The following is a 12,467-nucleotide window of genomic DNA, read 5'->3' as shown; positions in this document are numbered from 1 at the left end:
ATGAACCAGGATGTAAGAGCAGAATAAACTTTTCTTTAATCAATTTACCAGTTAAATATATATACATGCACACACTTTGATAGTGCTCCAACACCACCAATGGTATCATGGTAACCATTGCGTTTATGTCTGTAGGCCTTTTCCTATTATCGACACCCTGTGCTGAATCCTCCATCATTAATCAACAAACACACACTAATTAGCTCCTTTTATGAAACAGAAGAGAAGTGGCAAGGGAACATATACATGTAGGGATAAAGGCATTATGTATATGTCATACTGGGATTTAAAGCTCCAAATTTTAAACAGCTATAGAAACTCCTTCAGGTCCTGCCATAAGGTGTCAAGGACAGTGACAAATTGAGAATGAAGAAGAGTCTACAGGCTAAGAGTAACATCATGAAGGCTACATTATCTACCCTGATCACTATTGTTGACCGTGTCATCTTTTCAAGGGCAAGATTTGTTTACAAAGTGATGGCAAGCAATTCTTCTTTGGGTGTCTAAGACCGCTCAGAGAAAAATCTTTAAGTCAGCTGGGAATGAATTTAGACTTCTTTTGCTTGCCTGCAAACCACTTTTTGAGCAGAGGGTGCAATGGCCTTTAAATATGATAATTTCATGATTTTGTGCTCAGAAATCAGTTGCCTCTCCTCTTTGTCAGGAAAAACTGAGGTATGGATGAGGTATGATCCTCTTGACTGCCACTCCTTTTCCAAGAAAAGAACACTCCCCATCTCCTGTTCTGGTGTTTATTACTGCACGAAGGACTGGTTTCGCCTCGATGGTACCCAAGTAGACTTTGGTATCACCTCTGAAATTCAAGTTGAGGAAACAAATGGTTGCCTGAACCGAATTAGTAAACAGTGCTTCAGATTTTCCTCGTCAACCAGTCATCCAAGTATGGGCAAAAAGGATGCTTGCATTTGGAGGTGGTCTAACACACAGATCTTTGGTGAACATGATTGGTGCAGATTTACTAAGTAATGCTCTTGACCAACCATACAACTAAGCCTCTTGTGTGTGTCGCATGTACAAATTTTAGGTATGTTGTTGCCATTGATTTCAATATCATCTAAATGAGTACAAGGATAATAGTGGTCAGCATTACTCATTCACTAAGTTAGATTTATGGTTTTAACAATGTGGCAATGCTACTACAATTTTATTCTCTGGTTCATGATTAGAGTGATGAGGCTAGTTCTATCAAAGGGCAGCCATTTGCGAACTAATGTCATACGAGCCATGAGAAACCAATTTACTGACATTTCTGTTAATAATGCATTCTCTGTGTTCTATCAACATCTTTAACCAATATCTTTAGCCGGAAAGCTATTTTTGTGTTGTCATAAGATTTTACGGATTTGTGCGGCCCAAAGGAGGACATTTTGCAATGCTCTTGAAAGTAACAAGAATGTTAACTCACCAGCAATGGGTCAGAGAAGTCTGGAAGATCTGGCACTAAAATTCCAACCAGTGCACAGATCACTATTAACACAGTGCACATGCCCAAAACTACCACTGGCCAATCCGCTATCAGGGCAGAGTAACTAAAATGAGAAGAAAAGACACTTATCAGAGCCATGTCACAAAAACACCATAATAGGATTCTGAAACACTTCACTTTACAGGTCTAGCATATTTTGTAAGACGCAGTCTGAAATCAAACTCAATCATATAAGAAAGCAAGTAAACTGCAGTTAGCATGACTGATTTACGTCAAATAAAAGTTTATCCCTGCACTCACAAGGTTCACGTTGACAAGTCTGCTATACTGTGAATACTGTCACATTAGGGACGAAATCTACGGCAATGGCCTAATGCATTACAGATTATCATTCTCAGAAGAAACTGTTGATGAATGCACTTACTAAGACATCTTTGGAAAAATATAGCATGGCAAAAGAGAAATACATTACTGCATTGAACTTCCAGGTGGGTGGTTGGTGGTTGATGTTTGGAATTTCCTTCAGCCCAGCTCCATGATAAAGAGCTGATGTGTGGAGTTCAGCAGAGTTTTGGTCTAGTATGCTTGAGGTACTCTTTATGGCCTAAAAATGTCTGTGCTATTTAGTACATACTACTGTTAGGACCGCTCTGGGTTCAGGCTACTTGACACTAACACAGGGTAAAACTGGAAAAAATGGACACTATTGGGTCTTCCCTCTCCATTTTTGGAAACTAAGCTTCCCAAAGTGAACCCAAACTGAGAAGACAATGTGAAAATTAGAGATGCTGTGCAAATACAAAACATAAAATTCAGAAAGTAAAAACTTTCCAGCCACCTCTCTAATCCGTTTTACTTTCTGCTTTTTATATGTAAAACAATATTAATATGGATTGTAGTAGGGAATATCGAAAACCAAGTATGGACAGGAAAGAATATTGCTACCACAATACTGAGGGACAAATATGAAAAGGTAAGTGCACAAATGGAGGTAAGGATTTACAATTCTTAAATCCACATAGAAGTACATTGAAAAAAAGGATATATCATTTGTGGGAAATAGGTTCTTGCTGCAGTACACCCCCCACGTTTTGCCTTTTTTTGATTAAACATTGACTGTAGTGTGCTGTGCCCCGTAGCAGTGTTCTTTCCCCAAAACTGTACCACAATTGGCACAACTTCAGCGACCTCTGTAAGCCCCTAGTAAATGGTACCCCTGGTACCTAGGGCATTGGGACTGAGGAGGGTCCACTAGGGCTGCAGCACCAATTGTGCCACCCTATGGACCCCTCACCAAGACCATTCAAACTGCCATTACAGTCTGTGTGTCTTGGCGCAGAGAAAACTGAAAAGTGGACAAGGCCATGCCCTCATACACTGCTGAGGTATAGGAAAGTCACCCCTACTGCAGGCCTTCTAGCTCTATGGCACGGTGCACTATATCCTATGTGTGGACAAATCTGCATACAGAGCTATGACCCTACAGTATCAAGTCCATTCTTGGATATTGTTAAGTGCACAGGGAAGCCATAGAGAGTGTATGGGTTGGACACTTGTCATTATGAGTTTTCTAGCTTCATGATGGCTTCCCTGTACTCTAAGGTGTTTGGTACCAAACATCTTGTCTAATAAATCCTCACTGAGGCCAGTGTTGGATTTATTAATAAATGCACACAGGAGACCATTTAGAGGGTCCCCTGAAAACCTACCAAGCACTGGTGTGGTATATGCCTTGTTTTAGCCAGCCAGCCACTACCAGACATGCTGGTGACCTCATGGGGTGTGGGCCAGCGCTCACATAGGCTAGGAACAAAGTTTGCTCTGGGCGAAGGTGCTTCACACCTCCTCCAGGACAGGAAACATTCCTGAGCAGGAAGCTTCAAAGGCGATGCCACCTCTGTAATGCGACCCAGGCATCTCCAGATAGTGGGGGATGCCAACCCTCCTTTCCTGCTCCACATCTGGCAGAAGAACAGGCAGGAAAATTAGTTAAATTAGGAGGAGTGTTTACATTCAGCCAGAACCACCCCTAAGGTGGGGGCAGGTGATGTAGACAACTCCACCATTTGGAGATGGCAGGAATTAGCCTATCAGGGCTAGGGTAGTGTCCCTTCCCACAGAAAGTGGTCACTTACAGGGTGTAGACACTAACGGTAGGTAGTCCATCGGCTACTACCAGTCTCCCCCTTTAACACCCCTAAATTGAGTATTTAGGTGCCACCCCTGGACCTTGCAACTCATAGTGGACAGACACAAAAGATACAAACCCAGAAGAGCTGCTGCCCAAAAACTGAAGCCCTGCTGCAGAGAAATTGGCACCAAACCCTGCCTGCTGCCTTAAGGACTCAACAATCGTGGTGTGATGTCTTGTCATGCAACTGTGAGGTCTCCAAGAGCCCCGGAGTTCCTCCAGCCTTTTATAAATTGCCAAAGCACACCCTTGGAATTAAGATAGCACTCCCCTGCAGGCCGCAGGAACTGAATCCGCAAAGTCTGGTTTGTCGACAGGCTGCTCCCCTGCTACTCCGAAGCAGCACCCAAACCAAAAGCGGTCCATCAGCTCCATAAGGTCAGATCTGTCTCCCAACCAAGTTTGGAGACACCAAGGCCTACTGGAGCCGTGTCGTACCCATACCCGGGGTACCGAACCCCCTTCGGACTGTAACTGCCAAGGAAATAAGCATCCATCGAGGGAAGTCGAGCCCACCTGTCCCGGAATCGCCTGTCCAAGTTGCCTACTCCTGATCGAGAGGGCATCCCGATGCACAACACCAGCTGATCCATCTGCTCTGCACCAGGCCCGACCAGCCCTGGTAATGATGATCCAGCTGTGCTCCTGTGGCCCTTGCAACCTGCTGTCCTGAGTGGGACTTCTATGCAGTGTATTTAAAAGTGGCCCCCTTCTTTGTAGCGCATCAGCTACTAACTACCTTAGCACCCTACTCCTGGCCGAATCCGGGAGGCTCTTGAGAATCCACTGGTGAAACATTGGTCCTGGCCTTGCTGTTTACTTAAATTCCTATGGTGAAACTTGAGAGTTAACTGTGTGATTTTCTGTGCATTTTTCTGTTTTCTCCCATTGATTTCAATGGTGCGTTAATTGCGCGCACAAGTAATACATTTTACGAACTTTAAAAATTGCTATCTTTAAAAGTACTTGTTGAAGATTGATGTTCTAAGTCTCAAAATTATATAAAAATCAATGTTATTTTTGCAAATTGGTCTCGTATTTATTCTGAGTGTGTGTCTCATGTAATGCCTCTGTGAGTACAACAAATGCTTAGCACAACCCTCTGATAAGCCTAACTGCTCGCCCACACCACCACAAATAGAGCGTTAGTATTATCTTCTTTTGCCTCTGTATACCAATCTGGGTCTCACTGGACTCCCTACACAGTGAACTTCATTTTAGTGCACTATATAGAGAGCTAGAGTCCTACAATAACCTACTGGCAGTCACCACTGGAAGTTCTAGTTAGGCCTGCTTTTCCTATTGCATTTCTTGGTTTGCTAATAACTTTGGCCCCGTTTGACAAATCTTCACAAAACTTTCCAAACAAAGAAGTTCATCCACCTCAGCTCCTTCCTGGAAAGATTTGGGCTGACCAGTCCAGCGGAGACCGAGAGAAAAGGGGGGTCCCAAAATACACATGAATTTCCCACAGACTTCTTTATACAAGGCGACAGCACAAACTGCTGCACAGAACTACACCAAATATGGCAGGAAGCTGGATCTTGGTCCATGGATTTTATTTTTTGTGATTTGGTGTAAATCAGCTCAGTAGTTTGAGAAATTATGGTTGAAAGTAATTGTATATTTCTACGGTTGGGTCCGCAAGTCTTGCGAGGCAATTTAAAAATAGAGCGTCCTGATAGGCCCAGGGAGCTTTCCCTTTCGCCATCTCGCTCCTGCAGGAGTCAGACTCCTACGAGAGCGAGCACTGTGATTGGTTGTCATCAATAATGTAATTTGAGATCATCAGTGATGTCGTAAATGAGGTCATTTAACATGTCATGAGTGATATCATATGTGAGGTCATAAGCATTGCATGGTGGGGGTGCTTGTTTAGTTCAAAACTTTAATGTGGTTGTTGACAAATTCACTTAACTATGACATTACTTTAACTTTGTTTTTTTGTGAATACATATATAGAGATATATACACACACATCACCCAAGGTATGTAGATGTGGAGTTAGGTATACAAAATGCATTGAAACTTACCTTTAGATATTTTGGCCCTCTATATTGTATTAACAATATTCTGTCCTGTCAATATTTGGGATCTGATATTCCCAGCCTACACCATTATTTTGGCAGTTAAAACCCAAAACAACATTTCTCAAGATGAACAGTTAAAAGGTTGTATCATAAGGACAAAAAAATAGGAAGAGGTAATAAATAGCAAATTGGCCTGCAACGTATACCAATATAGCAAAAAAAGAATGGGGAATAGGTGGGCACGGGTGAGTGCCTCTCCACCCCCCAATTTAGCAAACATTTATTAAAAAATAATCCCACCACAAAAAATATTACTTGTGATGTACAAAAAATGTATGTGTTTATATTCACTAACGTTATGTTGATCTTATAAACTAATTCTGCAACGTATATGATACAAATAATCTAACAGAGTAGCCATTCCGCTATGGAAGCATCAGCTGCATGAAGTATTCACGACTGCAGATACACCGTGTAGTAGCCATTATTATTAATATATATATTTTTTTAAATCAGGCCAACACAGCCAAAATCCTAAAACATAAATAAAACAGCTAGGGGTTAAGACATATGTAATTCTGCTTTGATTTCGCTCACGATGCTCCACAGCTCAATGGCAGCCGCTGCTCCAGATTTCAAGGCGGCAAATTACTATGGTGGCAGCGTGATCTGGAGAGGGTCTTTGAAATGCATCTTTGCAGTTGGTAGCTATTAAGTAAAGGTTACACCAAAACTACTTGGATTTTATATTTTAAACATTTCACGTGGCTTTAAATACTTATGATTGGAATGAGAAGTGCTTTCTTAATCATAAAAATCAAAGTTTTACAAACAACATTCATAATTGTGGAGTAAATTACTCTCACATCAAAATCGTATCTGGAGCCCTGTTTAGACCCTAGTGCTTCGTAGTCTCTTTTAACCATGAAGCTATGTTTTTTTAGATTGCAGTCTTACTGTACTTATCTCAGCCCAAAGTGATATCCCGATGATGGGATTTCAATTTGCTTCCACTTTATGACATTTGTTAAACCCTTTGAGGAGACGGGCACACTTACCTTTTTGGCAGCTTGAATGGTTTTACTGGCCTAAAAAACAAAACAAAAGTCGAAATCAGCTATGGTACAAATACTATAATGAAAGATGCGCATTAGTCTCCGCCACTTGCGTTTTTGCTAATTTAGATCTTTAAACTGCGAGATAACATTCAATGCAGCACATCAGACGCAGCAGTGGTAGTAAAGCAGTTGTACGAGACATTATTGAGATGACCTGGTTTATTACCACTGGTGCTATTGACATTTATGTACCGAATAACAACAAAAAAACACAGAATGCTTCGAATGGGACATAGAAGTAAAGGCTTGCGGTGGCCACATTTCTGGAATAGGTCGATTCTGGTCTTTTTTCCGAAGACCTGCAGAGCGGTGCGCTTCATTATGGAGGGATATCGGGCAAAGACAGATGGGCGCTTCACAAACACAAAAAGGCAGCCAGGCTTTTGTGTTTGCGATTATATTTGGGAGAACGAAACTAGAATTCCTCTTCTCTCGCTCTCTCATTGTGAATGAAAAGATGGGGGCTTCGAACATCCAAGGAACCTCTAGAAATCTTCCCGCCTACCATGGCTTGTGCAAAAAGAACTGTTGATGGACAGAATGCAGACCAATGTCATACATTCACCCCAGTACAGAGATCTGGGCCTAAACCATGGCTTGAACACAGTCTTCTTCAGATACCAGCTAACAATGAAAATATGCTTCGTCAGGTTGAATCCATTGGCACCGGTCTCAATATTTAGCATTAATGAGTTTAACACACAGCTACAATCAACAGGTGGTTCAATCAATTTAACAAAAGTTATAAGACCTAGTCGTGCATCTCAAATAGCCTGAACTGCGGGGGAGGAGGTATCAATTATTATTTATATCGATTTTAACCTTAGTATAGGGCTGTCTAGCCTTCGGACAGCTAGTACAGTAGAGAAAGTGAGGTACAGGGTAACCCTCGGCTTTGTATGTGCAAGTCAAAGCAAATGGATTACTCTGAGTTGATGTTGGGTTATGAGCGCTGCGCTGTAAATGGAGAACCTCTTAAGCGGCAACATTGCAAATTCCGTAGACCATGTAGGCACCTATACTAAACCTACTGGATTCCTACGCCCTAAATAACAGATGTGTCTAACACTGGACCTCAAGGGTGGACCCAGGGTAAAATGACAAAATATCGAAATGATGCAGCTACCAACAATACATCTCAATGGGAGTAATTTGCCCAGTTAAGTCTGTAAATCTGTCCGGGCACAGACCCTTGATCATCACCATGGGACATTCATAGAATAGTTCCCTGTCCTATCAGTCTCCACAACACAAAATAAAATCGGGTGAAGACTGATCAATATTCACACGTGGGGCTGGGGGAAGCAGTACTTTAGACTGATTGTCTCACAGCTACCCACACCTATTTCAGCCTCCTTTGTCTGCTGCAGTCTCCAGTCCTCGTCACAGCCTCTTGTCTCTACTGTTTTGCAAAGTAAGATTTTTTCAGCTATCAAGACAGCATTAAAATACCCTTTCTTGCGTCTCTTGTAGTACACACTGTCCTCTTTTCAATTATTTGTGACCCTGTGAGGAGGCATTTTAGTGCCAGGGACCCCTCATGTCTAAGGAAAGGTTCAGTCACAAAAGCCAGGTACCACGTCACCCTATTTTTGTTTTTATTCTGACCCTGGGGTTTATCTGCTTGAACATCCTTTTGATTAGATGTATTATATCCTTCCCCTGCAATGAGAAAACTTTATTTTTATTTTAATTCTCCATGGAGTACATGGCATTTTTAAGCTCTTTTCCTGTTTACCATGACCTCCCACCCGCCCATTGTTAACCCACCCCACATCATTTATTTTTTCATTATCGTTTTAACAGTGTTTATACCACGGCCCGGCAGCCGTGACAATGCCACCAGGTTGCTCATTTGCCCCGCTCATTCACTGCTCTCTGCTCTCCTCACCACACACTCCTGTTTAATATATGTATGAAAAAATGTTAGACATTTTTGCTAATTAATTTTGCAGGGGTCTGGCAGCTGCACAGTGCTACCATACTTCTTTCAGTTTGTGTGACAATCAATGCAAACTTTATTTTTTAATTAGCAATTCTGAAATGAATGGTGACCGTCTTACAATGGTAAATTAAAGTTAAAAAAAAAAAATCCAAAATGGTAACTAGTGCTTAAATATGCATGCATGAGTGGCCATCTTGGAATGCTTTCAAGTAAAACTTTCCAATATGGGTGCCTAAGAATGTGTACGCATGAACGGGCAGCCATCTTGGAATGTCTTATCATAAGCTAAAAAAAAACAAAAAAAAAACATTCCTAATTGTGTGCATGCTTGCTTACCACTGGCGGCCATGTTGCAAGTTTATTATTCTTTTAAATGTATTTTCTGGGGTGGAAACAAACATTCACAAATTCAACAACTCTATGCCTCATCATAAAAGGCGACATTAGGCTTTGTGGACTCTTGTTCAGAAATGTGGTACAAGGACCCAAACTAACATACCAGTGTAAACCGGGGCCGAACCCCTCACTGGTTATCTTGGGGCCAGTCCTGCACTTGTAGACGTTTGATCTGTTACAAAAGATATATTCGCAATAGAGCTAAAATTCAACTCAGTGCTGTTGTGCTGTCTTTAAGCTCTGGCGACACCAGAAATCACTCAACTTTCCCTGTCACGATCCCTTGACGGCCTAATGGCGCGGTTATTCTCGGCTGTCAATCTATAAAGCTAAACACTGATTGATCCCCGCCGTGGTAAAGGCACCACAATCATAGGTGTGCGCCCCCTGCCCCCACCCGCCCCCGCATAAGCTTCACTCCGCTCCGAGACATAACAGCGAATAATTGTCGTGTTCTGCTTACATATTTGGAGAAGGGCTTTCTGACAATAAGGTTCTCCAGTTGGGAGGGGTGAAAGGTCACACCTGCTATCATTAAATGTTGTGCTTCAAAAAGCATGCACACAAATGCGGGCCTACCAAAAGAATGCCGACGCTGTAACCAACACCGTGCAGCTGTTATAACGAGGCCTTCATTATTCCGCCTAATGGGCAACGCTATCCCCCTGAAAACGGCTTCCAAAAATCCGTTCGTTCTGCCCCTCGTGAAGCGCATCAAAGCCCGCCGGCTCTTCCCAGGCTCCGCGTGAGCCCGGCCCTCGCCTGCCTTTACTGCGCGATTCCGAACTCCAAAACAGTATTTACCTGCTGTGACACTTAACTTTCAAGGAGCGGTTACAAGGAAAATGCTCAGCAATTTCCGCGCTCGCGGGGCTGTAATTTCAGCATTACCCCTCCTCTCGGCTCGAGTGCACATATATTAGTCACACAAGCCCGCTCGACGGTGGGCGCGCAGGGACATTCCGGGTCTGCGGCTGCTAAAACATTCAGCACTTCAAAGCCTAAAGGTGGGGGTGATTTATTGTAGCAGTGATGGTAAAACATTTACCGGCTTACACCCCATGGACAGTAAGATTTATTCTGCTTTAATTATATGGAAAACATTAAAGACCGACGCTCGTGGCGGGTTGTTCTACGGACCACAGCGCCTTGATTTTTTGCCTCTTTAACCCGACGTGAACATGGTCACTGCCCAGCAAAAACACTGCACCGAGAAAGGCGAGCTTCAGTGCCATACACTACTGAGGAAAAGCATGCGCTTCGAAGTCCAAGCTTCCCCAGGACAAAGAACAGGTCCTGCACACATATACATGCGCAATAAATGTCATTCTTACACAGGCAGTGGAACGAAAACCTTCCTTCATAGCACTCTATTCAGTGGTTACAGCAAACGGGCAACTGCAAGCTTCACTTCTCCAATTATATTTTAGAGGTACCAAAGGGGTGGCCTCGAAGAGCGTAAAGGAAATGACAAGCAAGTGAGAGTAATAGGAAAGGTCTGGTGCTGAGGGAGAAAGAACAGAACCAATCAATAAAAGACCGCAAAACAGCATTACAAGAGTGCATATCTCCAGAGAGACCCCATATAGGCTAATACTGGAATACTAGGTCTAAAAGTCGAGGTCTCACTGAAGCAGCATGGATTATATATTATAGACCGCCTCTGGCACGCAGGGCCCTAATCTGAAGGTTACATTAGGATTGTTTACATCAGGAGTATTGTGTCCTGCTCTGAAGGTATCTTCTGGGGTACTGCATCCAACTCCATTACTGCTTCTACTGTTGGAGGCCGCCTCTGGGTCCTAATCTGAAGGTTACATCAGGATTGTTTACATCAGGAGTATTGTGTCCTGCTCTGAAGGTATCTTCTGGGGTACTGCATCCAACTCCATTACTGCTTCTACTGTTGAAGGCCGCCTCTGGCACGCAGGGCCCTAATCTGAAGATTACATCAGGATTGTTTACATCAGGAGTATTGTGTCTAGCTCCGAAGGTATCTTCTGGGGTACTGCATCCAACTCCATTACTGCTCCTACTGTTGGAGGCCGCCTCTGGGTCCTAATCTGAAGGTTACATCAGGATTGTTTACATCAGGAGTATTGTGTCCGGCTCTCTAGGTATCTTCTGGGGTACTGCGTCCAACTCCATTACTGCTCCTACCTTTGGAGGCCGCCTCTGGCACGCCCCGGCCCAAAGTCTAAATCTCCTTTTGTAATATAGCGTCTGATGCCGAAGGTCTCCTCTGGAGTGTGGTGGTTTATTTCGATGTATTTGTGTTAAAGTGCCAATTCCATCACAATGTAAAAGTCTCCCGCGTTTGCTCTTATCCTTCTCTGCCTGTCGAGAGTCCCACTGTAAGCGAGCACACACCCAGTCTCAGTTATTTAATCAGCTTGTAAGGTGTGTGTTTTTACCTCTAGCTAGACCCCCCATTGTTTGGTTGCTTCGAGGGGTAGATTGGTCACCTTTTCAGGTTTTGAACACAGTGGTTTATAATTGTTAAGATGAATAACACAGGTGTAGGGTGCGGGAGCGCAGCTGGGGGAGTGGTCCAGGACTCTTTGAAGCTGACCTCTATGGCCCAAGGGACAGTTGGGGGGTTGGGGATGGGCCAGTGCATTGGGGACTGGACAGGTGCCAGGATCGCCCCCCAGACGAGCGCTTACAGAGACTGCACACTTGAGCACAGGCCCTCTGAACGCAGCCCTGGTCTTCAATATTGTTAAACCCCGCCCAGGGGGGCAGAGGGCAGACGGGACACTGGGCCCAACCGTGCAGGCGGAGGAGGGTTGCCGCTTGTGTCCTGGGGTCAGTTCTACTGTGGCTCTGCAAACTGCGCCAAGTGCATCCCTCTCTGTACTGGAGTGCCACGTTGCAAGGGTGAGCAATGACCGGCTTCTCAGGGAGGTGGCGGCGGGGGAGCACTGAACCCAACAGCCAACCAATAGTCAGACAGCAGAACTACATACCACACAGTTCAATGGAAATGACACACGGGTTGAAACTAGGTTGTGTAAAAGAGCGAGGTGCAGACCCCTCTTCCAGGAATTCCGACCATTATGGCCGAGAGCCTTTAGCTACAGCCCCAACTCACCAAGGGTTCATGCAGCAGCAGATGGCTCAAATATTCTCTGAGGGCAAATGTGCAACTCAGGTCAAGAATTCTTTATCCCTGCGGAATACAGTCTTCGCATGCGTGGCAGACTCGTCTCGTGCAGGATAAGCCCCGTGTTTTACCTGCTGATCATCGTAGAATAAAAGACATTTTGAATTTACTTACTTGTAACTGCTTGTTTCTACACATGTGTATGTACTTAAATGTTTGTTTTATATATATTGC

The 12,467-nt window shown here is 43.7% G+C and overlaps 1 protein-coding gene across 4 annotated transcripts in view; it reads right to left on the bottom strand.

Annotated features, from left to right (window-relative positions):
• Positions 1-12,467, bottom strand: part of DISP1 (dispatched RND transporter family member 1) — a 586,767-nt gene that overhangs the window by 33,392 nt on the left and 540,908 nt on the right. For all 4 annotated transcript variants that reach the window (XM_085612976.1, XM_085612977.1, XM_085612978.1 and 1 more), the window contains 2 exons: positions 6,727-6,756; positions 1,427-1,550 (listed from right to left, as the gene is read on the bottom strand). In XM_085612976.1, the coding sequence (XP_085469102.1) occupies positions 1,427-1,550; positions 6,727-6,756 (154 nt within the window). The remainder of the gene's footprint in view (positions 1-1,426; positions 1,551-6,726; positions 6,757-12,467) is intronic.

This window comes from Triturus cristatus, chromosome 6 (assembly GCF_964204655.1).
Source record: "Triturus cristatus chromosome 6, aTriCri1.1, whole genome shotgun sequence".
Classification (NCBI taxonomy): Eukaryota; Metazoa; Chordata; class Amphibia; order Caudata; family Salamandridae; genus Triturus; species Triturus cristatus.
Note: the sequence above shows the minus strand (reverse complement) of the source record. Positions and strands in the feature narration are given on the sequence as shown.